General features: G+C 49.7%; 1 protein-coding gene across 1 annotated transcript in view; it reads right to left on the bottom strand.

Annotated features, from left to right (window-relative positions):
* Nucleotides 1-15,398: 15,398 nt before the first annotated feature.
* LOC104913893 (S-adenosyl-L-methionine-dependent tRNA 4-demethylwyosine synthase TYW1-like) overlaps nucleotides 15,399-27,005 on the bottom strand; it is a 32,511-nt gene continuing 20,904 nt past the window's right edge. Inside the window, exons 3-4 of the mRNA XM_031556422.1 lie at nucleotides 25,417-25,584; nucleotides 15,399-16,955 (exon numbers count right to left, since the gene is read on the bottom strand). Coding sequence (XP_031412282.1) covers nucleotides 16,734-16,955; nucleotides 25,417-25,542 — 348 coding nt within the window. The 5' untranslated portion in view covers nucleotides 25,543-25,584 and the 3' untranslated portion in view covers nucleotides 15,399-16,733. The remainder of the gene's footprint in view (nucleotides 16,956-25,416; nucleotides 25,585-27,005) is intronic.

Below are 27,005 nucleotides of genomic sequence, written 5' to 3'. Positions count from 1 at the left end.
TTCCAGCAATATGTTCATCAGGCTCAGCCATGGGCCCCCAGTGGCTGCCACCCTAATCCAACCCAAATCACACATCCCATATAAAGAGTGCTTGGGAATTGGCTGTTTCCATGTTTCCATGGAAGCTTTCTTCTTTCCATTGCACCCAGAGCTAAGAAGTGGCTGGAGCTCACTGGGAGAGGACATTCTTCTACTGGAGGTTCTTCCACTGGAGGAGCAACACCAACTCCAAAATGGGATCTCTCACGAATGTCCCATCCCAGTGTCCCATGCTGGCCTCAGGTCCCACCCTCTCTACGTGAAAGTTTTCCCTCAAAGCACAGAGCAGCTTGGCTCCCCTCCTCCCAAGAGAAGAAGAACACTTCCTGTCAATCAAGGGGCCTTTCAGGGTCTTTCCAGCCCCTATGTTTAATCTGTGATGTGACTGGATGGATTTTTGCATGTCAGGTGCAGCAGGTGCTGTGGCTATGCCACCCACCTTGCAAAAACCCACTTGAGCCCCAGCATGTTCACATCCACTAATTGGGTTTTTACGAGTTCCCGCACCTCTCGTGTGAGCAACTCAGAGAGCTCAGCAAGAGCCATTAAGCAATTCTTTGAAGTGTAGCTATTATTACCTAAAATGCTAAGCACGATGTAATGCTACCAAATTGTGTAACTTGCAACAAGCCACACGCAGGGCAGACCATGCTCACTGTTGTACGTGCAGCTGGCACGTGAGAGCACACGGGAGAGGGAGGAGGGAGCTTTCGACCTGTGCCTGGATACCTGCATCCCATGTGGGCCCGAGGAGTTTCCTTAAAGCCCAAATAGCAGCAAGTGACCCTGACCAAGCTCTGTGCTTACATCTGCGTGGGGCATTTCCTTGTCTTCCATCTGAGGATGCTGCAGGATGGGTCCCCACTCCCGGGATGCTGCCGGGAGCAGCCTCACTCTACCTTGGCTTTCTGTCTCCATGGCAATGGCTCTGCGTCATCCCTTTAGCTCAGCAACCTCAACCGATGCAAAATCTGGCCTCATTTTGGGATCCCAGGGTGGAAACGAGTGCAGACAACTCTCTTTAATGATGCGTGTGGAGGAGGAGACACTGGAGCCAGGACAGCCATTGCTTAAACTATGGAGTTGGGAAAAAGAGCTGATGTAGGGGTTTTGGAGGGGAGAGAAGAGAAATTTCATTCCCAGCACCATAGGTGGCCACCATGGCCACCATCCACCCCAGGGATGCTGCCACCCCGTGCTCGTTCCTCTCCTAAATCATTGCTGCACAATCACCAGAGTGATTTTATTATTTTTTTTTTAATGAGCTTTAGATTAAAATGAAAGAGATTCTTCCTCCTAAGCCCTTCTTTTGGGTTAATCCTGTATTTATACTGATGGGAATGAATCAAATAATTGAAGGACTGGGACAGCACAATGACTAATGTCTTCACACAGTGCTTTCCATCAGTGTGTGCCAGATTACGTCAGTTCAGTTTGCTGGAGAGCAAAGATTAAACATTCATGTGGTCCTTACCTCCTTGCTCACCCATACTGGGATGAAGGAGAGGCACCAGGAGCAGCACAGAGTTGGTCAAGGATGGCCTTTCCTTGTGCCACTGTCACCCATCTCCTTTGGATGGAGGAGCACCCTTGGCAGCCATATCCAGGATGTGCTCACAATGAGTTTCTTTGTTGGGGTGAGGAAAAGAATAAGAGACACTGATTGATCCTGAATGTTAGCAGATGGGGTGATAGGATGGGAAAAAGTTCAGTGACTTGGGGAACACTGGGATTGGGTTCACTGAGCATCTGTGGGCCCATCTGCTCCCAGGACCTGGGAGCTCGTCCATTGGGATTTGCAGAGACATGCACGAGCATCCCCAGTGTATGGGCACTTCTTTCCATGCAGAAAGCCCCAAAGCTACGAGTCTGCTTAGGAATAATCCCCTGTTCCTTTCCCTGTGCAGGGAGAGGGGGTCTGGCTCCTCTCCCCTCCCCAAAGGATTATTTGAGGAGATGTCGGTGAGATATCCCTGCAAGCACCTCCTCCCCCAGAAGCATTTTCCTCCCTTGTTTGCTCTGTGAGTGAGCAAAGGCCTCTGGATTTTGCCCACAGATAAGACAAAGCAGGTGCAGGAGGAGCATGCTGCCAGCTCCACTGCTCCTACAGCTCTATGCGGCTTCCTGGTTTGCCCAGCACAGGGCTGATGGCTGTTAGGATTGGAAACCTGAGGCTGTAGGGGTTATTCAGGTTGCAGGAATTTCCAAGACCGAAGGGCAACACATCTCTGCTCTGACGTCCAGCTAATCCAAAGGGATTTGGGTTATTATCTTTCTTCTGGTGGGAGCTCATTCCATTTACAATGGGATCTTTTCCAAAAGAGTAGAAGCTATTCAGCATTTAAAAAATATTTATGTCATAATATTTCTCGTATGACTGATGGCACTACAGGCACTGATAGAGCATTAGACCTGACATCACACGTTTCTATTATTTAAAGGGACAAAATCAAGTCGGAATTAACAGCCTGCTTGTTCATTCAGTGATAAGAGATAGGATAACAACTCTGACTTCAGTCAAATTGCCCTTGAATTTTGTCAAAGTGATTTGATTTTTCAAATATGTGTAATTTCCTTTCCCATTATGCCAGGGCTGGAGAGAAACGTGCTGTGGCGATCCAGATCAAAGCAATGGAGCGGTAATGGAGATGGCAGGGGTTTAACAGATGGGGCTGTCCTTCAGGCAGAGCGTCCCTGTGAGCATGGGGCTGGTGGAGCTGAGACCTATTGCTCCCCAAAATGCCTTGAACCCCACATATGGAGGAAACATCTCACAAGGAAAGCGCTGGTGGAGCAGCACAAAACACTCAAGAACCACTGCATTTCTTGTCTGGCTCTAGGAATGGGCTCTGACGTATGGAGGCAGCTGGGGAGGCTCCGGGGAGGCTCAGCCTTGATGGAATGCTGCCAATTAGAGCTCAGGATGTGAAGTGTAATGAGCCCGAGTGAGCGTGGCTGTTTGATAGGATGAAGGGATGAAAGTGGAGCAAGGGTCCGGGCTGCTCCGCCCGCTGGAAAATAATTAGCACCTCAAATGAAAGGGAAACAGAATTTGAAGATGTGGAGCGGCATCTTGCCATGGAAGGCTCAGGTAAACAGAAATAAAGATGTAAAAGAGACACTAAGTGACATTTCCACAAGTCCCAGGCTTCGCACCCATATAAGAAATGGGATTTGGGGCAGCCAGCAAACTTTGTGCAAAATTCTGTTTCTACAAGTGGATGTTACTGAGCATCTGGCTCTGAAGTGTCGTTTTGACAACTGCTCCAAGTGGCTCAGAGCCACTAATAAAGCCCAGAGCTGCACTTGGAGTTTGTAAACAGAGCCCAGGAATAGGCAGCAGAGATCACACATGATCAAAAAGGAGAATGGAGCGATGGCAGAAAGGAGCCGAGTTCTGCCCAGGGGACACAGGTACTGCATCTGTCACAGACACAGATGTGCCATGGGGCAATGGTGCTGCAGTGGCATGGCTGCCAGAGAGTGGTGGGGTCACCATCCCTGGAGGTGTTCCAGAGCCGTGGAGATGTGGCACTGAGGGATGTGATTATGGGCATGGTGGGGTGGGGTTGGACTTGGGGATCTCCGTGATTTTCCAGCCTTAATGATTCTATAAGTCTATGAAACCAGAGCCACTAAGTGACAACAGTGAATGCAGGTGATGTTTAGTGAACTCTAAGAGGTGGGATGGCTGGAATGGCCGCTGTGTTGCCATGACCCACAGTATGGGCACTGGGGTGTGATCCAAACACATGGGGTGTGATCCAAAAAGATGCGGGAATCCATCTGTAATTTCTCTATCAGCCAGCCAGCCTGGCAGGAGCGGCTGCATCTGGTTGTGCCGCCTAATTCCCAGCAAGAGGGGACAGATAAACCCCAGTGCCTTCCCTATTTTTTCTCCCCATCATTATTCATGCTGTTGGGGAAGCTTATTCTGATCCACTTAATCTCCTCTCTTGGCCATACAGCCCAGGACATGGGCAGCTCAGAAGTGCAGGCTCCACACTGCACTCCCATTTGCATTTCTGTTCATCCAGACATCTTCTCCTCCAAACGACCCCCTGGCCCTGCTGACTAACAAACACACAGGGCACCCATGGGGTCTTTGCCCAGTGAGGTCCATCAGTGAGGGTCCCCCATCACTCATCTCTTCCAACGCCACCTGCAGCCTGCACAGCCCCCAAGGAGACCCTTGCTGAGATCTCAAGGGATGCTCCCAGAGGTAGCAGCCACATTTCCAAACATCCACTCTGGGATGTGGCACCCTGCTGTGGTACTGGGCTCCTCAGAAGCTTCCACAGCCCAGAATGAGAAGCTGCAAAGCAGAAGGAGGAGCCCAGAGGGCAATAACAAGCAGAGAAGCAGCGTCAGATATGACTCAGCTTGTGGTCTTCAGGGTTTTGGCTGGATCTTGCTTGGAACCAGCTCAGCACGTATCTCCACTTTGTCCTGTTCTCTGCCAAAGATTTATTTTCTCACACCAAAAACATAGAATGAGACAGAACGGGGGACTGAGGTCACACTTGTGCTGGATGGAGGTGGGAGTTGAAAGATGCCTTATTCCATCCTTATTCAGAACCATTCATCTCCAACAATGGGGCCACGTTGCCTCCTCCTTTCCATCTTTGGAAGGCAGATCCTCCAGGGGGGATGAGAAACATCCTGACATGCCCACAGCCTGACCTCGACCAGAACACCATGGCACCTGAAGGTTTTGTCTTCTGCATGTGTTGCCCTGTTGGGTCTCACTCAAACCCACGACAAACGCTGACCTCCACCTGAGCACTCCAAGCCTGTTGTTAGAGCCCTCTGCAAAGCAGCGCCTTCCAGCCATCAGGTGGGGATATAATGTCCTGAGCACGCACACAGTGCTCATTTTGCAGGAGGGGATGATGTGGCTGAACCGCTGCTGTGAGAATGGTGCTGGTGATTCAGCCACCGTTAGTGGTGGGAAGCCGGACAAGGCTCAGTTTGCCACTCACAAAAACAGGATGGTTAGTGATTGATTCTCTCCAGTTCTTCTCTATTCTTCTATTATTATTAAAATTGTAAATTGCCGTGGCCAGCGATGGCTCAGGCAACAATACAGCCTCTGGGCTTTTCCTTAATGCCAATAAATACTTCCATTACAGCTATGATAACCAAAAGCTCAATACTACTGACAACACCAATAACAGCGCCCTTAAGTGAGTGAATGCAACCATTTAGGATCTCTGAGCAGTCATCCCCTATTCCTAATCCTTTAGGATTGATGTACTGCTATAAAAATATCAGCTGTGTGAAAGCAGACTGATCGTGGCCGATAACAACTGCGATGCGCTGAACTGTCTGGGTTGGCACACGCTTAGGTAGACTTGGCAATTCTCCTTTGAGAGATAAAGGGAAAAGATGCCCAAAATATCCCATTTGGTCCCATGTAGCTCTTATGGATGATGCAAAGAAGGCAACCAGACGCACGCAGGTAGCACCAAAATGTTTTATATTATTACTGCTACAATTATTACTAGAGCTGAAAAGATCCTCAGGCACAGTAAGGCCATTATAGAATAAAATATGAAAGTACACTGCAGAGGAAGGCAAAATAATTGGAAGCTGTAAGTGAAAACACATAACGCACAAGAAAACACTGTAATCCAATAATGACTCTCAGTGTTGAAAACTGGAAGGCTTCCATAGAGAGAAAACCAACTATGTATGCCCTTTTAAGAAACCCTGTGCAATAGCACTGAAATCCAGAGCAGAAAGCTGGGATGGTGCTGGGGGAAAGTAAGAACAGGGTCCTCAGCTTCACCCCAGCATAGGTTGTGTTTTGTTGAGGCTTAGAATCACCGAATCATTAAGGCTGGAAAAGACCTCTAAGATCACCAAGCCTAACCCCAGCCTACCCCACATGCCCATTACCACATCCCTCAGTGCCACATCCCCACGGCTCTGGAACACCTCCAGGGACGGTGATCCCACCACTCCCTGGCAGCCTGTTCCTGACCCAGTGTTCCAATGCTCTCCTCTTAAGCCACCTGGAGGAACAGCCCACCCTGTGCCATGAAAGCCAGTCCCTGTGGCCACAAGCCAGAGGTGGGCTTTGCAGTGGAGAAAACATCACCATGACCGAGCTTTGCTTTCCACCTGGGCAGAATGCTCAACATCAGATCCTGGCTTGTTGGGAAAGTAGAAACGCTCGCAGGAGAAATGTGAGACCAATGGTCTGGGTCTTGGCATGCCCATGTCCAAAAGAGTTTGCAGCAGTTATGGCATAGTGAGTCTATGGAACAAAGGGCTGAAAAGGAACAGTAATGGAGTATTGGGCAAAATCCAGCTGGAGAAAGGCACAGCCATCACAGGAAAGCTCTCTCCTGAGGATTGCTGCCATTCCCACTGATCTCTTCACGAAAAACAGCCTCAGGTGTAGGGAGAAGAGCACCAGAGCACCTCCTGGCACTGGAAGGATCGTGCAGAGTGAATTCTTCTCTTGTGGGATTTGTTTTCCTCCTATGTGTCAGGGTTATCCCAGTCAGCTTTACAGGCACCACGAGGAATGAGAGATGCATGCTGACACCAGGGACAGTTCCCACAGGTGCTAATGATGGAGCTGTCATCATCTGCCTCCGCCATTGTCAGTGCCATTGGTGGGGGATAACGAGCTCCCCTGCAAGGAGCACCTGTGAGGAGGTGGGAGGCTATTTATGGCTGTTTTCTTCTTCCCAGCTCCTTTATACCCCTCTGTGCAGGGTTGGAAGGGCTCGGTACTGAGTTAAGCTGTATTTCTCACAACAGCACCCAGCCCTTGCCTACCTGCTACTTCCAGACCGTGTACCAGCAAGGCTTGCTGAGAAATATCAGACCACACCACTCTTGATAATGCTGGTTGAATTTCAGAGAATGGTTCTGTATGAGATTACCAGCAAAGCTCTTGTAAGCCCATTGCTGTGATGTCGAGGGACAGCCAACGTGAGGCTGCCAGCAAAGTTCCACTACGTTGTGTGGGTTGATGGCAAAGCCAAGGACCCCACAAAGACAGATTCTTGGTCTTGGGGCCTCTGGTTATATACTTGTTTGAGTTACAACAGCGGTCTGTCCATCAAAATACAGATTTTGGAGAATGATGTGCACAGTATGAGTTTTTTCCATCGGTTATTTGTGGAAATGCTGGATTTCAGTTTTGTATTTCCCAGGTCTCTGCTGTGAGGGGCTATAGGCATTTTCCCCTTGCATCATATGGTGAAGATAGAGGATGCTCATGGGCAAGATTCCTGGGGAGCTCTGCTCCCACCTAATAAGCCTCAGTACTACAAGTAATATTGGAAAGCTGACAGCCCAGAGCTCAGTATGCAATTTGTGCACCGTGTGCTTTTGAAAATCTGACCTTTTAGGTTTAACACAAAAAAACCCTTTTGTTTTACACGAAGAAATGAAGCAGAGGACAAAAGGATACCAGTATGGAAATGACTCTGTTCCAAATACAGATAGAGAAAAATGTGAACTTGCCAAACCTGCAGGTATTTACCAAATTGCAGTAGGGTAAGCTCAACTCCTTCCTCCAAAATCACATGTCACAAACAAATTGCCCCTTTTCTCACCATTCTCTTTCCATGGTTGTTGCTATAGTTGAATTTTTTCCTCTGGCATTGCCCAAAGTGCTGCTCCGAAGGTAACACACAGCTGCTGAACCTCTCTGCAAAGCAATGGGACCGCTGCAGAGCCCATGTCGCAGAGCTTTGTCACCAGGGACTTGCTCCCTAAAACACACGTCCAGCACTGGAACTCACTCAGATTGCAAAGTCCACAACAGCAAATCCTCTTCTATCACAGCACAGTGCACGCAACCTCCTCGTTACAGAGTAGGGGTACGGATGCTCTATGGCACAGCCCCTTCTTAGAGAATAGGCTGCTGAGGAACTGCTGAATAATGGATGCAGTCTCTCAACCCCACTTAATTCATATCCGTATCTGCAGCCAGGAGCAGTCTGGTGGTGCAGGAGGGGCTGGGATGCACCGTGGATGTGAAACGTGCTGCAGGGTGGGGGTCCCAGCTCAGGACAGTGATCTGATGGCAAACTGTGCACCCAACATCCAACCCCAACTTCAGCCACCCCTCCAAGTGCTGTGTGTCCTGTGGGAGGGCAGCTGCTGCTCTCTCTCTCCTCCCCTCGGCCACCATCTGCTCCTTTGGCTGCAGGATCCCACCTGGCCGCAGCCCAGGCTCCCACCTCTCCTCCCTCCAGCGTGGCTTTTCTTGAAGCCAGATGCCCGTTGCTCCAGAGCTATTGCAGGGACCTGTGCACAGCCAGCCCAGCCCTCTTTTTGTCTCGTTTCTGGCTCCCCTAAGCTCTGCCCTGCAGTCTGCTTCCCCTGGCACTCACCCATCTGCATGTGCATGATCTGTGAAGAGAGGTGACTTGGGGAGCCCTTCCAAACCCCTTCTTCTGCACTGAGTCCTGCATCACACACACATGTATATACACACTTGTATCGACAAGTGTGACAAGATTAAACGTTTTCAATTTAGCAATTCTGGATACCTTCAGGACTCACATGTTCCCCTTTGCTTTCCCTTTCCCTGGGAGCAGTACAGCCGTGGAAGAGCCGAGGGAAGAAGATGATTTGGATATTAGGAAAAGCTTCTCTAAGAAAAGCAGTGCTGCAGTGGCACAGCTGCCCGGGGGGTGGTGGGGTCAGAGTCCATGGCGGTGCTCAGAACTGTGGAGATGTGGCACTGATGGATGTGGTTATGGGAACGGTGGGGGGGGGGGCGTGGGATTGGACTTGGGGATATTAGAGATCTTTTGCAACCTTAATGATTCTGTCAGTCAGTGATTCTAAGAGCAGCCAGTAAACCCTGTGAAATACCTGCAGGGCTTTATGACCAGGACATCAGACAGAGGGATGCTTCTGCCAGCACGTGTGTGGGCAATGGAAGGGCACAGGACAAGGCAAAGGTGTAACACACCGATGTGCCCACCACAGCAGGTGCTGATGTTTTCACCTTCCTATTCCTATCACATTTCTCAGTTCTCGGCTGGGGATCAGCTCATGTCTGGGCTCAGCTCTGGGGTAGCTCCCTCCCTCTCCTCTCTCTCTTTGCCCTCTGCTCCCATTCAGATCTGCAGTGAAGGTTTGCCAGGAATCCCAAGTCCTCCTTTGGTGGCATCTGCCACGCTTGCTGCAGTACAGCTGACAGCTCAACTCCCTCCAGTTCCCCAGAGGAGCTTTCTTCTGAACAAAAATGACAGCTTTGGGTGACGTGAATGGAAAGACAAATGCAAGCAAGGGACGAAAAGTTTGGGAAGAGCTTTCCAGTCCGTCTGTGAAATATTGCAGATTCCTTATCAGCTACACAGAAAATCCCAGCTCTCAGTTTAGGCACCATTTAAAAGGGTAAGAGCTTTGGAGGGACATTCAGTAGGCACAGCGGGTTAATGACAGGGTTTGGTGATCTTAGCAGCCTTTTCCAACCTCAACGATCCTGTGATTCAGTGATTTTAAGCTCACCTCTGTGTCCAGGCATGGAGTGTGGAGCCCAGCTGGACCTGGTGCTGGTGATCAGTCCACGGATCCCTTGCTCAGCATTTGTAAGTGCAGTTCACTTCTGAGAGGATTTCAGATTAAGCTCTTTAAGCAACAAAGCAAGATTTCTCCTCTAAACCTCTGTTTAATCACATAATCCCGAGGGAAGACCTCTCCTCCCCTTGGGGAAAAAGAGAAGTAGGTTTGCTGAGCGAGACTTAATTTCTTTATCCTTATGTAATTGGATCGTATTTGCTGATTAAATACAGAAATAACTGGGGACAATTTGATTTTTTGATTGCGATTCAAAGATCTCTAAGAAGAATAGATACGCCCTCCCCCCTCCAACCCCCAAGGAAAAAAGCCCACAAAGATAATGGGGAGAAATAGGGTGTTTGGTGACATCCTGTTGTAGTGGGAACCAGGGAAGCTCCATACCAGAGAGATGGTTTAGGGGGAAGGGAAGGGAAGGGAAGGGAAGGGAAGGGAAGGGAAGACCTTGGATGAAAAGGTCATGCCATGTTTTGGGTTAGAAAAGACCTCCAGAGGTCTCCAGCCCAACCTTCTCCTCATGCACGCTCAGCCATAGGCTCAGGGCTTTGTCCCGGTGAATCCTAAAGTCCCCCAAGGATGGAGGCAGAAGAAGGGAAGCAAAACCCACCCTCTTGCTGTAGAATTAAATACTTACAATATTAAGTCCCATTTTCTGTCTCAAACTCTTCCTTTTCTACAAGTCTTCCCAAGTTTGCACAGCACTACTTATATTTAATGTGATTTCAGCACATCCATATGAAGAAAACAGCTTATGTCGGTTTGAAGTCTGTTCCGTATGTTGAGCAGTTCATTGCTGCAGGTGCTCCTGCAAAGCCAATCCTTCATCCACTGGTCAGAATTTAGGATCAAAGGCTACAAAAAGAGCAAGGAAATTGTTCACGGTGCTGGTAGCTGCTCCTTGTGGAACTCAGAGACTACAAATGTCTGCCATGAGGGTGATGGAGCACTGGCACAGGGATCTAGAGGTTGTAGGGGTCTCCTCTCCTCGGAGAGCTCCAGAAACTGCCAAGGTCCCTGCTCACCTCAACCAGTTTGCCTGGGATACAGGGACAAGATGTGAGCAGTGCCCATTGCCCATTACCTTTACCACCAAAGCCATGCTGCACAGCATCGCCTCCCAGCACTCCCAGGACCCCAACCTACCTGCACCTTTATCTCCCACAGAGATACAATTTCCAGGACCAGAGTGATTTATGGAGCTCATCTGCTGGGGGTGAGCCAATGTTTGGTGCCAGGTTTAGGCTTCCATTGTTTTTAACAGGTCAGCATTCATGGTACAAGGCGATGGCTTGGCTCATGCCCAACCCAACATCCTCAGCTCTTCCAGCAACTGCTGCATCAGGAGAGCTGCACAGCTCCTTTTTAAGCAGACATCAAACAGAGGCTTTGAAGAGATCAGAGCTTTGCAAGGTTTCTTCAAAAGGTTCTGAATGTTCCCCGTGTTCCCATTTAATCTTGGGAGGAGGAAAGAGAAAATGGGGAGGAGGAGTAACAAAACTGAGAAACACTTGCTGCATTGCTGAGCACGGCAGCTTGGGTATGGCAATGGACTCAGCCCATGGGGGGGCAAAGCAGACACTTCCCATCCCCTCCGTAACAAAACTGGGTGCCTGGGGGCAGCTGCCAACGCTGCCATCCAACCGCTGATGTGTCCTCGCTCTGAAGAGCCAGCTATAAAATCAACGTGTGAAACGGCTTTAAATAAACCCATCCAAGACCACTCCATAAAGACACAGCTGGCTGTGCAGAGATCATTTGTTTTTTAGTGAAGCTTCACTGGATTACAATTATGAGCAACGATCATTTTGATGCACTCAGTTATTGCAGTAACAGTCGGAAAATAAATACCTGGGCCAGGCAGGCCAGGCAGGAGTAAGAAAAGGAACACTCACCTACAAATTATTGTCTAAAACTCAAGCTTTTAATCTAAATATTGGCAATTTTGCCTTATTATTTTTTTTTTCCCTTGGAAGTACTGCCAGCATTGATATGTTGCCAGACCCAGAACTGGGGCCAGGCTTGCAAAAGCACGCAGCTTGGCACACAGGGGTGCTCCCACGCCTGGCCCAGGTCGGAGGGGAGCCCACACCCCCATCACGAGTCAGGGCAGCGTGGAGCCTCGCAGCCGTGATGACAGCCAACACATCCCCCAGCCCTCAGCATCTCCTGACCCACGGGAACTGACTGCTCCCAGCCAGGACAAAGCACCCAGAGGCACCATCCACAAGCAGTGATCCTTCAGGATTCCATCTCCTATCCGTGTACTCTGGAAGTTAAAAGCAGCCCCTTCCCCTCTGGCAGCCCCAGTGTTTTCTAGAACCTTATGGACCCTTCCGTTCACCTCTTACATGAACCAGATCCACCTACAGGGGAGTCACCAGCTGTGGGTTTCCTCCTCCAGAGCCCTTTGCTTGCCATGTTGCAGCTTTCAGTGAAGCTCAAGTCTCCCACGTCCCGCCTTGTGAAACTCCCAAATGAGCAGGACTGGAGTGTGCCCGAAGAGTTGGAAGGACGTGTTTGGTGCTGTGGGCATTCTGCCATCAAGGCCATTCAATGGCATGAGGTGAGGACTGTAGGGGACACAGCTGGGAGCCCCACGTGGCTGCAGTGCCACCCCCGTGGGCAGGACACAGAGCTGGGGGGCTTCAGGAAGCCTCACAAGCGCTGATGATGTTAAGAAGATGGAAGTGACATCCATCAGTGGGGAGACGGTGCTCCCTATGCTAAATATTAAGATTAGTTTTCACAGCCTCACCTTTCCACTGCTGTTCCTCCAAGGTATTTAGCATCTTTTGTAGATTATTTGTTTAAAGAACCCAAATGCTTTGTTCTGAGCAGACTTTAGGAGTTGAAATGAGCTATTTCAGCACTATCTGTGTAAGTCAGGGAGAGCTCGGAGCTCTTTTCTTCTGAAGCTGTAAGCCTGCTACCAAAAAGCAATGTTTTGTTAGCAATGTGCTAACATCCCAGTGCAGCCACTTTTGCTTCCAAATCACTCCAGATTTCTGTAATTTGAGGATGATGTATCGTGATAGTCCGCAGGGAAGGAAAAGGAGCACATGAGAAATGCCACCATTGAGCTGAAACATGCCAAGCACCACCAGTCCCACAGGTGTAGGGTCTCATGGAGTGGATGGAGCAGGAGGGCTTCCAGCAAGAGCATGAGATAACCCTTCACCAAGAGCAGGTCCTGCATGACCAACATATGGCCTTCTATAACGGCGTAACTGTGTTGGTGGACAAGGGAAGAGCCTCTGATATCATCTATCCAGACTTCAGTAAGACCTTTGACATGGTCCACCACAACATCCCACAGTCCTGGTCCTCATCCCACAGCCCTGTAGCTCTTTGGGTTTTGGAGAACATCGTGGAAGCAGCAGCAGCACGGGGAAGCCTGGGAGTGATGGAGCAGCAGCCCAGGGCACTTAACAGCAGCTTGATGTTTCCTGGAGCGCTCCCTCAAGGAAGGCAGCATTGAGCTGCTGATTATTCATGGCTTTGATGCTTTCTCTCTGATTCCCAAATAACACGTATTTAGCGCTAAGTTGATTTCAGCAGCTGATCTCATCTGAGCCCCCAGCGCAGGAGGAATGCAGCCAGCAAACCCTCATCTCTGCCTTGAGGAGTACAGCACTGAGCATCCCCAGAACTCCCGGACACAGGGGAAGTGGGGGTAATGCTGGCAGGATGGGAGAGGTGAACTCTACTCATGCAGACGCCCAGGATGCTGCCCTGCGGGATGCCCAATGCATTTCATAGAATTGTAGAATCATTGAAGTTGGAAAAGACGTCCAAGATCATCCAGCCCAACTCCAACCCACCCCCACAATGCCCACTGACCACGTTCCTCAATGCCACGTCCCCATGGTTCTTCAGCACCTCCAGGGATGGTGACCCCACCACCTCCATGGGCAGTTGTGCCACTGCATCATCGCTCTCATCTCAAGAATGGAGATCAAAGCATTCCCTAGTTAAAAACAATCACATGAGCATCTAATATCTGAAGAAAAAACTCTTTCACTGTCTCTAAGTGGTGGTGCATAGACCCCAAACTTCTCTGTCCCACCCCAGAGCACCCCCAGTTTTCCTCTCCCAGTACTGGTGCTGCAGCCCTTCTCCAGCATCTCCCAGGATGGGAGAGAATCACTTTTGGGAGAACCCATCCCACACTGCCTTTGGGAGGACCCACGAGCAAAGCCCATGCATCACTCATGATGTGGGGTCACTGTGCCGATGGCACCTTGTTGTCCTCAGTCTGTCCAAATGGTGATGGAGAAAATTTGTTCCTGGCTCCATTTGCAATTGATGGAACGAAAAATACGCCTTTCCTTCAATTAATTCAGACGTCTTTTTCCTTGCCCCTCGAGGCACGATAGCAGCTCCAACATCATAAATGATTTAGGACGGGAGCCAGATAAAGAGAAAGCTGATGGATGACAATTCTCTGTTTGGGGGATGTTTTCCAGCTGGAGATTTTTGGAAACAAATAGATTTATCCCCTTCAAGAAACAGCGCACAGCCATGCTGTGACTCATGCTGTGAGTCAGGGAGGCAGGGCAGGAGCTGCAGTGCCCCAACCCCAACCCTCAGCCCCTCTACTCTGGGCCTTAAGTGGTTCAATTCCATTTTGCCCAATTTGCCCTTAGGATTGACCTCTGAGGCTCCAGGACCCTGCGGTCCAGAAGCACACTGTGCCCTGGATTTGGGTAAATCTCCCCAAACCAAAGCAGGGTCAGCACTTGGGGGGCTCCTGGGGCAGCCAAGGAAGGAATTCTGCCATGCAATGCCTCTGAGATGCCAGACCTGCAGACAGACAAAGCCCAACAGCGTCTACATCCTGCAGCAGCCCCAGCAGCCATTTGTATTAAGTTGTACAACTGAAAGCTGCTCATGTAAGAGGATTGCTCTGGGATATGTGCATTGAAAGATTGACTTTAAGCACAAGGCAACGCAAGGCTAATTGCACGTGTGAATTCTGCCCAAATCACTCTCTGTATGGCTTCCAGTTGTTAGACATGGCCCGAAAGCGACAAAAAGGGACAGCTGAGGGGCTGCTCGGGACAGATTCACACTGATAGCAGGAGGGTCAGGATGGGGAGGGCAGGGGGAGGATCAGGGGAAGGGATGGAGGAGTGCAGAGATGCAGGGAGGGTTGGGGAGAGGGCTGCTCTGAGGCAGCGAAGTCAGTGCTCAGGTACCTGCATCCCACCTCTGCTGTTCTCACTCAGACTGCATTATTTCTACAAAATAAGCCTTGAAGACAGCAGTTTGTAACCTGAGTGTTGCACAGCACTGGGGATTTCTGAGAGTTCATGTTCTTCGCGCAGCATCCCCGCCATCAAAAGTAGTGCTCAAGAGCACAGGGCTCAGAAAAAATACAGATATTCTGTTATCCACTTCAAATCTTTCAGTCCAGAGCTCCTGCAAGTGCTGCCAGCATTCCCCCCAAAGGCCAGATGTGAGCTAAATGGTGACAAACATGGCCAAGAACAGAGCCACAACTGAGCGGAGGGTGAGACAGCCCTTGGTGGGAACACAACAGATCCCTCCCCAGCAAGACGAAAGAAAGCATCCCTTCATCACTGGTTTGTTAAGGAATCCAAGCACGATGTTTGCCTCTGCTCTGTGCTTTTGTTTGTCCACACAGCCTCCCAGCAGCTGAGCCCTGGCTCACAGACATGTGGGTGCTCTCCTCCTTTCCACCACGGGAAAGGCAGATGTTCGGCAATGCTGTACTCTTCATCTTACGTTAACATCCCCTCTTAGAGCATCTTGTGCAGTAATGACACATGCAGGTGGCCTAGGAGAAATCACTCTTTTATTTTCTTTCTATTTTAGAATCACTTTTAAACAGTTGAACAAATGAGGTTCTTCTACAAACTGTCACCACCTCGGGAACGCTCCCACCAAAAACACATGAGCTCCACAAATGGCTGCCTGAAGGTGCTTATGGACCTGGACAGTGTGGTCAGAGAGATGCTGGCACCTCTGGGGCTTGGTTTGAGCCCCTACTACTTCCCATCAGTGGAAGTGCTGGGGCTGCAGCCTGCAGGGACATTGCATGAATTGAATGGCACATGAGGGCAGTGATTCTCCCAACAGCAAACCATCCCTTCCCTCAGTTTAAATACAATTTTCCAGCCAGACCACAACATCCAACAGAACATGAGGCATGAGCCTCTGACAGCAGCCTCTGGGGATGGAACAGTGGACAACGGGCCGGATGTTGCCCCTCTGTAATAAGATTTGGTTTCTAGACACAAAGGAACTCAACTGGGGTCAGTTTGCACTTACATTGGGTTGACGCCCACCATCCAAACCAATGGTGGTGCTGTGTCCTAGTTTTGGCTGTGACAGATGTAATTTTCTTCTTAGTAGCTGGTATGGTGCTGTGTTTTGCCACTTTTGGACATTCTTTCATCACTATTTTCCCTTCCATTTCTGTCCTATTAAGTTGCCTTTATCTCAATCTAAAAGTTTTACCTTTTCCAAGTCCTCCCATGCTGCTGACTGGTGCAGGGAGAGAGAGGGCACTGAGCCCAACGCGGCCGCCTGCAGATGATTCCACTCCAACCAGCTGGGATATACACGCTGCCAAAACCAAAACGCTGGAAAGTATTTGCACAGGTATCACAAGTTGCAAACAAAATTGATAGGGCTGCTGTCACTCACACCATTCCAAAGCCTCAGCTTTTGGGGGATCGGATGGGGCTTCTCAGTGATCGGTATGAGTGCTCAAAACAGATAAATGTGCTGTTGTTGGCACAATGGTACTTCCAGCAAGGCTTCTGATCTCAGTGTGCCTGCAGCCTCACCTGCACAGACACTGCTGGAGGGGTTACATCCCATTCACACTCACACTTATGGATGCAGAGCTCCGAGCTGCCGGGCTGGGCTCACCCAGCTGCAGGACTCACACACACCACCCCCTTCTGCTCTGCCAGTCAACACACGCACCATTCGTCAGAGATAAAGAGCATTATAAATATTTCTAAGCAAGAAACTCTAAAAACAGGAAGGCAGGGTTCAACAGAGGCTCTACCCCCCTCAATATCAAACTTCAGAAAGTCTACGTGAACAAGTTTGGAAATGGAGACCAACGCTCAGCCCGGAGATGGGCAATGCCCACCCGGCCATCAGCACCCAGAGACGTCTCTCACTTTGCCTCTCCGCTGGTATCTCACGTCCAAGGGATCGAAGCCACGTTGGTTGGACCCAAAGAGCGCCCAGTGTGGAGTCCTGGCTGTGTAGTCTGTGGCTGTGAAGGTCTGTGTGCCCCCACTGTCCACGTGTGCCCTCACCAGCTCCTGGAAGCGCTCGTAGTCGATCCACGTGCACCAGTCACCATTGATCTTGAACTGGGGAAAGAGCACACAGAGTTAGGTCAGGGGATGCTGGGTGCAGATTAAACTGGGTACTCAGCTGCAGTCTTTTCCTAACCACACTAAGGTCCATGTGAAGCCATCCAGAAGCTCCAGAAGATAAATGCTTTAAGAGGAAAAAGAAAAGCCTTTGGGTAGACAAGTAACAGGAGCTCACTGCTTCTGAGCTACACTTCACCCAGGAGGTCTCACAAAGCACACACAGCACAGGACAGCCACTTTCACTCCAGCTTTGGTCACTTAGCACAGCTCCTACCAGCAGTAACTTCAGGAAGGTTTGACTGGTTGCTGCTTTGCCTCAACCTTCCATCTATCCCTCCATCCTTTCCGGCTCTGAGCACTGCTGGAGCCGTGGGTGTCTGTGTGCATCACAGGGAGATGGACCAGATGGCCTTTAAGGTCCCTTTCAGCTCAGTTTGCAACTCCAAGCATCAGCTTCTACCCAGTCCTCAGCTCCACTTTGCAAACTCCCACAGGAGCAACAACGGAGCCACGTGCTTTCAAGGGAAGGATTTGGGCGATTTCCGAAAGGGGCAGGAGGGCTGCATTTGGGAGTGGGGAAAGATAAAGAGTTTTAAAGACACAAATCCTCTTCCCATGCAAAGATGTTAAGAATTGCTTATTTTGACAAGTTGGAGCTACATTTGTCTCCCAGACCCGCTCTGCTAATTTAGCAACAGCCCTAACTGAATCCTCAATTAGGATTTATCCGAGCTAAGAGCTTATTATGCACTTCATCCAAAAAAAGAGAAAAAAAAGAAAAAGAGGGAAAACATACCGTCTCCCTGCTTTTTTTTGAAACCTGATGGCGATGCATTTAAATGGCACTTGACTTTCTGCCCAAGAGCTAAAAGCTTTTTTGGTTGGAAAAACTGCTGATACCTGCAAAATGGTGAATCCAGCCTTGCCAATGTTCATCTGTTGCTGTGCAATTGCAGCGAGTTCTCGCAGGAGGAGTCCTTGCACAGCGCAGGGATGCGGGGCTGCAGGGAAGCAGGGAGCAAAAAGCCTCCAGTACCCAGGACCTGAGGCTCTCATCATAAGGCAGAGCTGCTTAGCACGCAGCCAGTTGTTCAGTTCATCGCCACGATGACAGACTCAAGGCCAGCTAAGAGAAACCTTTCACATAAAGAATAGAAACGCAGCTCAGACCTGAGATTGGCTGAGGAGGTCATTCTGGAGAGGCTGCTTCCTCAAAAATCCCTGGGATGCTCTCATCTCAGGAGGGGAGGGGACCCTGCAGTACCCTTCACCTGCAGACAAAGCTGCATTTGGATGCCTATGCCATGCAGAGGGGCTGAGATGAGGTTCTGCTGCACAGCCCATGGCTGCCCCAGCTGCAGAACGTGGGTGCTCAGCCCCATCCTCAAAGGGCAGAGATGCTGCATCCCTCCCAGCCCCAGCAGAATATCACTGCTGGGGGAAACGCTGCCTCATAGGGGGTGGGAGCCCGAATTGTGCTCCTGGGAGACGACGAGATGCTTTCTCCTTTCCAAAGCAAACTGTTCTCTTTCTGCTGTGCCACAGCTGTATTTCACTACGCTATCAGTTCCTACAAGGCCAGCAGCAGAAAGGGGTAAAGCTCAACATCTCCCACACTGAAACTTCTTCTGTGGGGCAACTGGGGCCACATCCACCAGGAGAACACAGGGAAGCACAGCACCACGTGCAGCACCAAACCCTGCCCCCAAACACCCCTGCACCCAGGGGATAGCTGCAGAAGGCACACTGCAGGTCCTCCCCCTTGGGAGCAGAACTGTGCATGTGCCCTCTGGAGGACAAAACCCCTCTCTGGATGGAGCTGGACCTTTCCACTGCTCTCTGTGGCCACAGCAGCTCCCAACATCCAAGCCAACTCCCCAGGTTTTTGCTAACCCCTCCCATCCTGAACCTTGGCTGGGTCACCTATGGGAGACATTACACTGTTTGCTTTGGGTCCAGGCACAGCAGCACACCGAGGCTGCTCCTCCCGCTGACTGAGCGAAGGCTGCCTGGGGTTTGTTACAAAAGCAGATCAAATGATATTAAACATTTTTTTTTACTGCAGCGATACCACAGCAGTAAAACACAAAGAAATGGGGGCCATCCCTCACACGTGTCATGGAAACCATTTACTTCTGCGAAGGAATGAAAACCAGACCAATACAAGGGCGGGGTGGAACAGCCTCAATGGCCCACAAGATTTACAGATGGGGTTTTAACAATTTTATGATTATTCCGCAGATAATGAAAGATTTAAGGCTCAACACTGTTTCACATCAGCCATATAACAGGCACTGGTGTTAGCTCAGAGTAACGCAGCACGGCGTTTTATTGAATTCTTCACTACCTGGTTAAGTCTTATAAGGTGATAAACACATCGGGGAAAGACAAACAGGTGGAACCCTCCCCTGGTGTTTTTTTCCTTAAGTTAGCATCATAAAATGAGCAGTAAAGCTTCTTCAAGAGGCTCTGAGGCTGTGCTGTCTGCAAAGGGATAGCCAGCACCTCCCTATGGCTTGGAGACAACACTGGGGGCGGTGCTTGCTGTCCTCAAAGCCCTCATCCCCATGCTCCCAAGGTCCCAACGTGGGTTCCTCCATCCAGGATCACAGACGGGCTTAGGTTGGAAGGGACTTTGGAGAGGCTCCAACCCCCACTGTGGACAAGGCTGCCAACAAGCAGCAGAACTGCCCAGCATCCCATGCAGCCTGGCCCTCACCCCATGCTGGTGCCCAGCTCTACAAAACCTGATTTCCGCAGGTCTTATGGCATGGGAAAAATGAGAGAAAGAGACAATGAGGGGGGAGCTCGCTGTGGCCTTATAGTCAGTTGAAAGCAGACAGTCAGAGATTGGGGTCAGACAGCTGCGCCCACGCTGAGCATCACCTCCATGCTACCAAGTGCTGAGAGCCACGCAGCTGTTCCACAGCACAACACAGAGCTGCAGTGCTATGGGTACATTCACAATGGTGGATATGAAACAGGACAATTCTTTAAATCAACTTCTGCAGAACGTTTGGAGCTGTTTATTTAGTCTGTGCAGAGAGGAGTTCTCGCCACACAAACCCATCAACATTTGTGACAAAGAGCCACACTATATAGTTCCTACCAACCTACCTGAATAAATAATTTGGGGGGCTAAAGATGTATGGGACACTTTACTACATTGGCCCAGACGTGTAACTACCAACAAAATAAACATGGAGTTGATATAAAATGATGAAATAGAGAAGAGAGGTGGAAATGGTGACACAAAACACTGATGCTGAGCGATAGAAATTGGCCAGAGCCCACAGAGCTTGTCCTAACAAGGACAGTGCTGCATTCCCCTTGGAGGAAAACAGGCTGAATGGCAGCTCCTCTGCACCATCACTCTGCTCATTCCCCATGAGATAGGTGTGTCCCCAGGTCAGGATGGCTCAGCGCAGGGAGCATCAGTGAGGAGCAGGGCTGGTCCTGCCTTGGCTCTTCAGCTGCTTGCAGCTGCATGGGCAAACACACAGAGCCTGTGATGCAACAGATGGATCCTTCCCTGGGCACAGGCTCTGTGTTTAACAGCTCAACACAGCAGTTTTATACGCAGCTTAAAGACTGCACAAAGACCCATCAGTGGCGAGCAGGGAAAACAGGGCACGGCTGCAGTGATACAGGAGGATGCGTAGATCCCTTAACAGCTTTTCTGCTTCCAATTCCCAGCATTTAAAAAAAAAAACACAACTGGTCATGGCCAATACTTCAAACAACACTTGTTTTGCTTTGCACACAGCGTGAAACATTAAAGAGCCTTTTGCAAGAGCAGATCTCAGCAGCAGAGCTGCGAGGCTGGCAGCACGGATTCTTCCTTCCTTACTCTACACTTCTATGTCTCATCCCAACAACTACAACCAACCTGGTTGCTCTGCTCCCTGGTGTTTGGGAGGGATGAGGCCTTCTGCCCTACTGCAGCTTCCCCAACAAACTGCTGCTCCATCCACAGAGGCTGCTGGGTTCCCTGCTTCTCGTTGTTAAGGGAAGCAGTGCGTTCAGAGCCTGCAGCGCAACACTCCCTGTGCTGTCTGGGCCTTGAAAAGCACAGAGGGATTGAAAAAGCCAACATTACTCCCCTCCATTTATATCCCTCAAGAAGAAAAAAAATCTTTGGAAAGGCAGACAGGTATCTCCAGTCTGTAGTCCAGCACCCTCCCTTGCTGAGCCCCAGTAGATCCTTTTCCTGGTAATGAAAAGGCATTCTTCTGGGGAGATGGAATGGGGCTTTGTGCTTCTGCGCTTAAGAGAGTGGGGTTTCTTTTTGTTCCTTCGGCTTTCAGTTCCTCCCTTCCATATTTATGTTCTTGAAAGTCAAACACACAGCACCCACACAGCTCCCTGCCAGCGGCGTGGGCTGCATCCCCACTGCAAACCTCATTGATCTGCAGCAACATCCGGCTCGGAATAAGGAAATAATTCCAGCTATGAGTGGCCACGCTGAAGCCAACACCAATGACTGTTTTCCTCGTGCATTCTCACTGCCACCAGAGAGCAGGGCCGCTCACTGAGCCCAGCTCCACTGCAGCATCAGTCCTGAAGAGACAGCACAGAGAACCTGTCTGCAAACCAGATGTGGCAGAGCCTGTGCACATCTGGATTTTCCATAACGCATTGAGGCCGTGGGCTGTCTAGACGGTGTAGCTGGGCTCCTGCATGCAGGAGGAATTTAAATATCACAGGCACAGAGGCAGAGAGCAAGGCCGGGATGGCACGGCCCTACTGCTGCCTCAGGGCTGGGTCTGTGAGGCCTCACCTTTACAGTTCCCTCGCTGAGGGGCACGGCCCCACTTTCAGCCCCACGTCACTTCTCAGGGCTGCTATGCAACGTTTGAGAGCTCTGGGGCCCCAAAGAGGAGAGGTGCGGGGTGATGCTCCATGGGTTGTGCTGCTCAGGGAGGAGCTCCTGCTGCCCATGTGCAACACAGCTGCTTTCAGCTCAGGGTTTCCTACTGCTGCTCTGTGCCTGGAAGGGGGGCAGCCAGAAATTTATCCCTACTATCACAATCCTGAGCTCCTTCATGTAAACCTGGAGACAGACGATCATTTCAATAAACGCAACAGCTCCTGCACCCTCACACGGGGGGTTACTGACTGCACACACCAGCATCGTGCGACTGCTATGAGTACTTTTACCACTACAAAGCTCTCTGAAGTCAAACAAACAATTCACTATGCTATTACGTGCAGTTTCTCATCTAATTAAGGCTCACAATTATTTAGGGCTCCCTATACTCAATGGTGAAAGTGACAGAACTGGAGTCATTCCAGGAAAGAAAATAAAGGAGAAATACTGTATTAAACCTAAACAGGGCCATACAGCTTGCTAAAAACTAAAAATCTTCCTCTTTTTCATTACCAACTGTAACCTCAGGAGCTGGGTGGGAGGAATTAGGCTAATTAAGTTACCAAACAGGAGGTTGCAACTGACCCATCTGTAGCACACAGCCCCAGTGCAGGAGATGGAAAACCTTGCAGTGCTGCAGCCACGCTGGGATGTGGGATGGTGGCCCCAGACACTCGTGGGACCCCTCCTCTGCTTCTATTTATTACATCTAATCTTGTGTGAGCTGTTCTAAAGAACAGGCTCCTTATTGCAGGGTTTTTTTTTTTAATTTTTAATCTGTGCCTGCTGCTGAGCTGAACAACTCATCTGCCAATTACACCGGCGCTGCATCCAGACGGTTTTAATTCCTGTGGATGAAAAATGGATTACTTTAGCAGAGCTGTGATCTCCTTTTAATAACTAACAGATCAAGCACAGCACAGCCACCTTCCTATTTGGAAAGGGTGGAACAAAACCCCAAACCTGCGAGACGTCACAGCACAGCCAGGCTGCTCTGTGCCTGGAAGGGGGGCAGCCAGAAACTTATCCCTGTTATCACAATCCTGAGCTCCTTCATGTAAACCCGAAGACAGGCTGTGCTGTGGATGCTGAGATGTGTCCTGCAATGGGCAGCAACCCTGTTCTGCGTGCACTACAAGCAGCAGGATGGAGTATGGATAACACCAATGGGATAACAAGCACATTTACCAGGCTGGATGGGGCCCTGAGCAGCCTGGTGTAGTACAGATCTGGAGGTTAGTGGTCCTGTGTGTGGCAGGGGGGTTGGAACTTGATGATCCTCTGGGTCCCTTCTAAGCCAAGCCATTCTATGACTCTGGATCTGGGCTGCAGGGTCACAGGGACAGCTCACACTCTCCAAATGATTCTCAAGGCAGGAAGGGAATAAGAAGCGATGGACTATTTTTCTCTAATGTAACCCTTGTTAGGCAATCTGCAGCTGGTAGTTAAGTGCTTCCTTTTCCTCCCTAAATATAGATAAAATGCTCAGCATGGAACAACGTCAGTGCCTTTCACCCAGCCTCGAGCATCCCGTAAGTGCAGCAGGGATGTCAAGTCCCTGCGTCCCACCAGAGCACAAGGGCAGTGCTGGAAAATGGGCAGGAGAAGGTTGAACTGGTGTCTGCTGGGGAGATCTCCTGGCTGATGGAGTGACGAGCACCGCTGAGCAGACCGCCATCTCCTCCCATTCCTTTCTACCCACAGCACACGAGTAGGTGCCAAGCAACAACTCTTCCAAAGTCAAGGAGATGGGGCTGTAATCAAGCTGTGTTATCCCCCTGACGTGTCCAGACACAGCAGCATTTCAATACCAGAGTTCCGAATTATTACTATTAGTATTGTTTGAAAACCTCCAACTTCAGACGGAGCAGAACCCAGCGAAATAAATCACATATTTAACTCATTTTTATTACCTTTTCCTGCAACTCCTTAACTCTTTAAAGACACCTTTGATTTTGCAATTACTCACCGCAGTTTGATCCTTCCCAGAGCACACGTTTTCTGCAAATAATATACACTGACAAATTTTATTCTCCACTGGAGCCTGAAATTCTGAATTAAATGTAATAGAAATAAATTTATTTTTTATTAGTTGTTTTAGTACCGAGTATAGATTGTTTCCAAAAGACGCCCCCTGCTAATGGCTTTGGAAAGCAAAGCAGCTGTTGAATTCCTCCTGGGCTGGTATCAATCTGTGCTTGTTACTAACGGTGTTACTTGAATTATGCATCAATAACTGAGGTGGCAATCTGTTTCCTTTCTTTCCCCGGGCCTTGCACCTCAGAGAAGAATTATTTGCATTTGCACAGGCACAGTTGCCAGTGGCAACAACCAAGAGACTGTAAAAAAAGCAACCCGAAGGTGACTTGAAACAAAGGAAGTGCCAGGTGGCAGTGCTTTACTCTGCTCCTTTACAACTGTTCCCACAAAGCAGCAAACCAAGGAAACAAAGTTTTGCAACGGGACAGAAGTTTTCAACAATAGGATCCTACTTGTTTCAACGCATTGACTCGACATATTTCAGACCTTCTGCAAGCAGTGATTTTAACCAGTTCCTCCCTGTGTGTACTGGGGTTCGGTCAGAAGTGTCTGGTGTGTAAACTAAAACCACATCCCCAGTCAAGCAAAGGGAGACAGAGAGCACATGACTTCAGCAAATAGGAGCGAAGCATGTGCAAAGCAAAACCACTGCAATTAGCACAGTGCCTGCTCCTCCTAGATTGCATGTTACTCATTTCTTATCTTTATATTAAGCTCAGAAAGACAGGTTGCACTTGGGATTTTTCAGATCCTGCATCCTTTAAAATTACTTCCTTTTTGGCGTTCCGCTTGCATTTCAAGTTGTGCTGGCGTTCAGGAATGAGACCAAATTTAAAGCACACTTTACGTAGCTGGGCTGTGACACACAGGTGGCCTGCAAAGCTCCCTGGGACATGAGGGCTGCCACCAGACAGCAGCTCCACAACCTCTTCTCCACCATCAGTGGAGAAGCAGTAAAGTAGCTCCAATTCAACAGAGGCAAGCAGACAGCGTTAACATCCACCTATCAATCTGTTTTTTGTTAAAATTACCTCTCCAAAAGAAGAAAAATAAGTTATTCTGGCTCTGATTGAAGAGTAAGGAGATGTAGAGTGCTGGTAGGTGCTGGAAAGATCAAGAGGGGGGAAAAAAACAGCCCTAACTTCATCTGAAGCATCACTTCTCTACTGAGCTGTATACACCACTGCAAAACGTGGTGAAAAGGAAATGAGATAAAATCAGCTGACCCACCATGGTCTCATAGAATCACAGGGCTTGCACTTGCCTTTCTCAAAACACAAGGCAGAGACTGTGATGAAGCACAAGTGATACGGTAATGAGCTCTTCCTGGACCTGTTACATGTTTCTTCCTTGCACTGCTGTGGCCGTGCTGTGATCTACCACCACCCCCTAAAGCCCTGCAGTGGTTTCATGAGCCCTCTGCAATACCCACCGTGCATTTCCACGCCTTCCCCTAGAAAGATTCAGCTTAATGCTGGAGAGGAAAAGCAGTTTGAAGAAGGCACATCACTCCAAGGTCTCACACCTGGCACGGAGGACTCTCACCTTTTTGTGAGCTATCAGGAGGCAGTTGGAGTGCTCGTGCTCACAGGCGATGCCGTAGTCTGGGAGGAGCTGGGCCAGCTCCTGGACAAAGTGCACGACCTCCTCGTGCCAGGGGACGTTGGCCATGGTGAGGCTGCTGGCCGAGCTGTCGCCGCAGTACGTCACCCCCTGGGGAGAAACAAGGGGACAGTCAGTGGTGGCTCAATGCTTCAAGGTCAGGTCTGTCTTGCCCTCCCTTGTGGAAAAGAACGTAGATTCAGGGATAACCTCAAACCTGGCTGTCCCTTGGTGTGCTGGGAGCAGCGTGCTCAGCCTTCCCCAGCAGTGGTGCCCATGTAACAAGACCCGAGGAAGCACAACCTGGGCTATGTGCTTCTGCAGCTGATACATGGCACGTGTGGAGCAAAGCACTCAACGTTCCTTGCTTGTTTGGATCTGGAGATCACGAGGTTCTTCCCAACTATTCATCTTTTTGTAGACAAAATAGGATCCTCCCAGCTTTGAGTAAGGAAGGCGTTAGAAATCATTGTTCCTCCATGTGCCCAAGGGCAGAGCCCTACGGGGCAGCAAAGCCAGAGCTGGCAGAGATGTGGCTCAGTGGGAGAAAGGAGCAGCTTGAGCCAGGAGCATGAAGACGCCCTTCTTTCCAAAGCAAGCAAGGAAAAGACATCTGCAAGCAGAAGTTGGAAGCCTGAGCAGACAAAGTTGCTGCTAACTTTGGGCTCTTCACTTTGAGATCTGCTGTTACTTCAATTTGGAGATCTGATCACTTGAATGTCCTCAATCACTGATTTAAATCTTAGTCGTGCCCTCAATTTCACTTCTGCTTTACTCCATCTCTAATTGCATTAGTGAAATTCTCCTACATTAGCTCAGCAGTGCACGGCTTGCTGAAGTGTGGTTTCTCTTATTTCTGCCATTCCTGATACAATGAGCTGCAGCTGACGGGGTGGCTTTGCCTGCCCTGTCACAGCACAGGTCACAAGCTCATTAGGAAGCCTGACTCTGCTTCCAGACAGAAGCCCAGCTCCCCTGAACTCACCACCTCCACCCCCTGCCTCTGCTGTTTTATTCCAAGCACAAAATCCCATCAAGCACGGGTCTTTACAACAGAGCACACACGATTTTATGGATGATTCTGTTCAGCGTGCTCATGTTTTCCCTCTGAAGAACACTTCCACCTCACCTATGTGGCATCTGTGCCCATGTCACGTTTACGGCACCTGCTCCCAGGACCTCATTCAGCTCCATTAAAGTCAAACATGCCACATCCAGCAATAAACACAGACAGATCCTTCGCAAACACAACTGGAGCAAGGTGAACCATGCTGCAGGGCAGACGCTTAAAGAGAGTTACAAAGAAACAGATTCATGCTGATTAGGAACCATACAAGTTTCAGAAGCAATTACTTTCTCCCTTAAATTCACAATGGCCCTCCTCTATCAATCTACCCAAGCAGGGGATATTAAAGCTGTGCCATAACTCAGGGCTGAGGCAGGAGCAGGCTGGCTGTGCACAACAGCAGACAAGTCAGGGGAGCACTACATAGGGAAGCACATTAATTTTTTGAGCCTGGCTCTAAGAGTCT

This window comes from Meleagris gallopavo, chromosome 21 (genome assembly GCF_000146605.3).
Source record: "Meleagris gallopavo isolate NT-WF06-2002-E0010 breed Aviagen turkey brand Nicholas breeding stock chromosome 21, Turkey_5.1, whole genome shotgun sequence".
NCBI classification, from domain to species: domain Eukaryota; kingdom Metazoa; phylum Chordata; class Aves; order Galliformes; family Phasianidae; genus Meleagris; species Meleagris gallopavo.
Note: the sequence above shows the minus strand (reverse complement) of the source record. Positions and strands in the feature narration are given on the sequence as shown.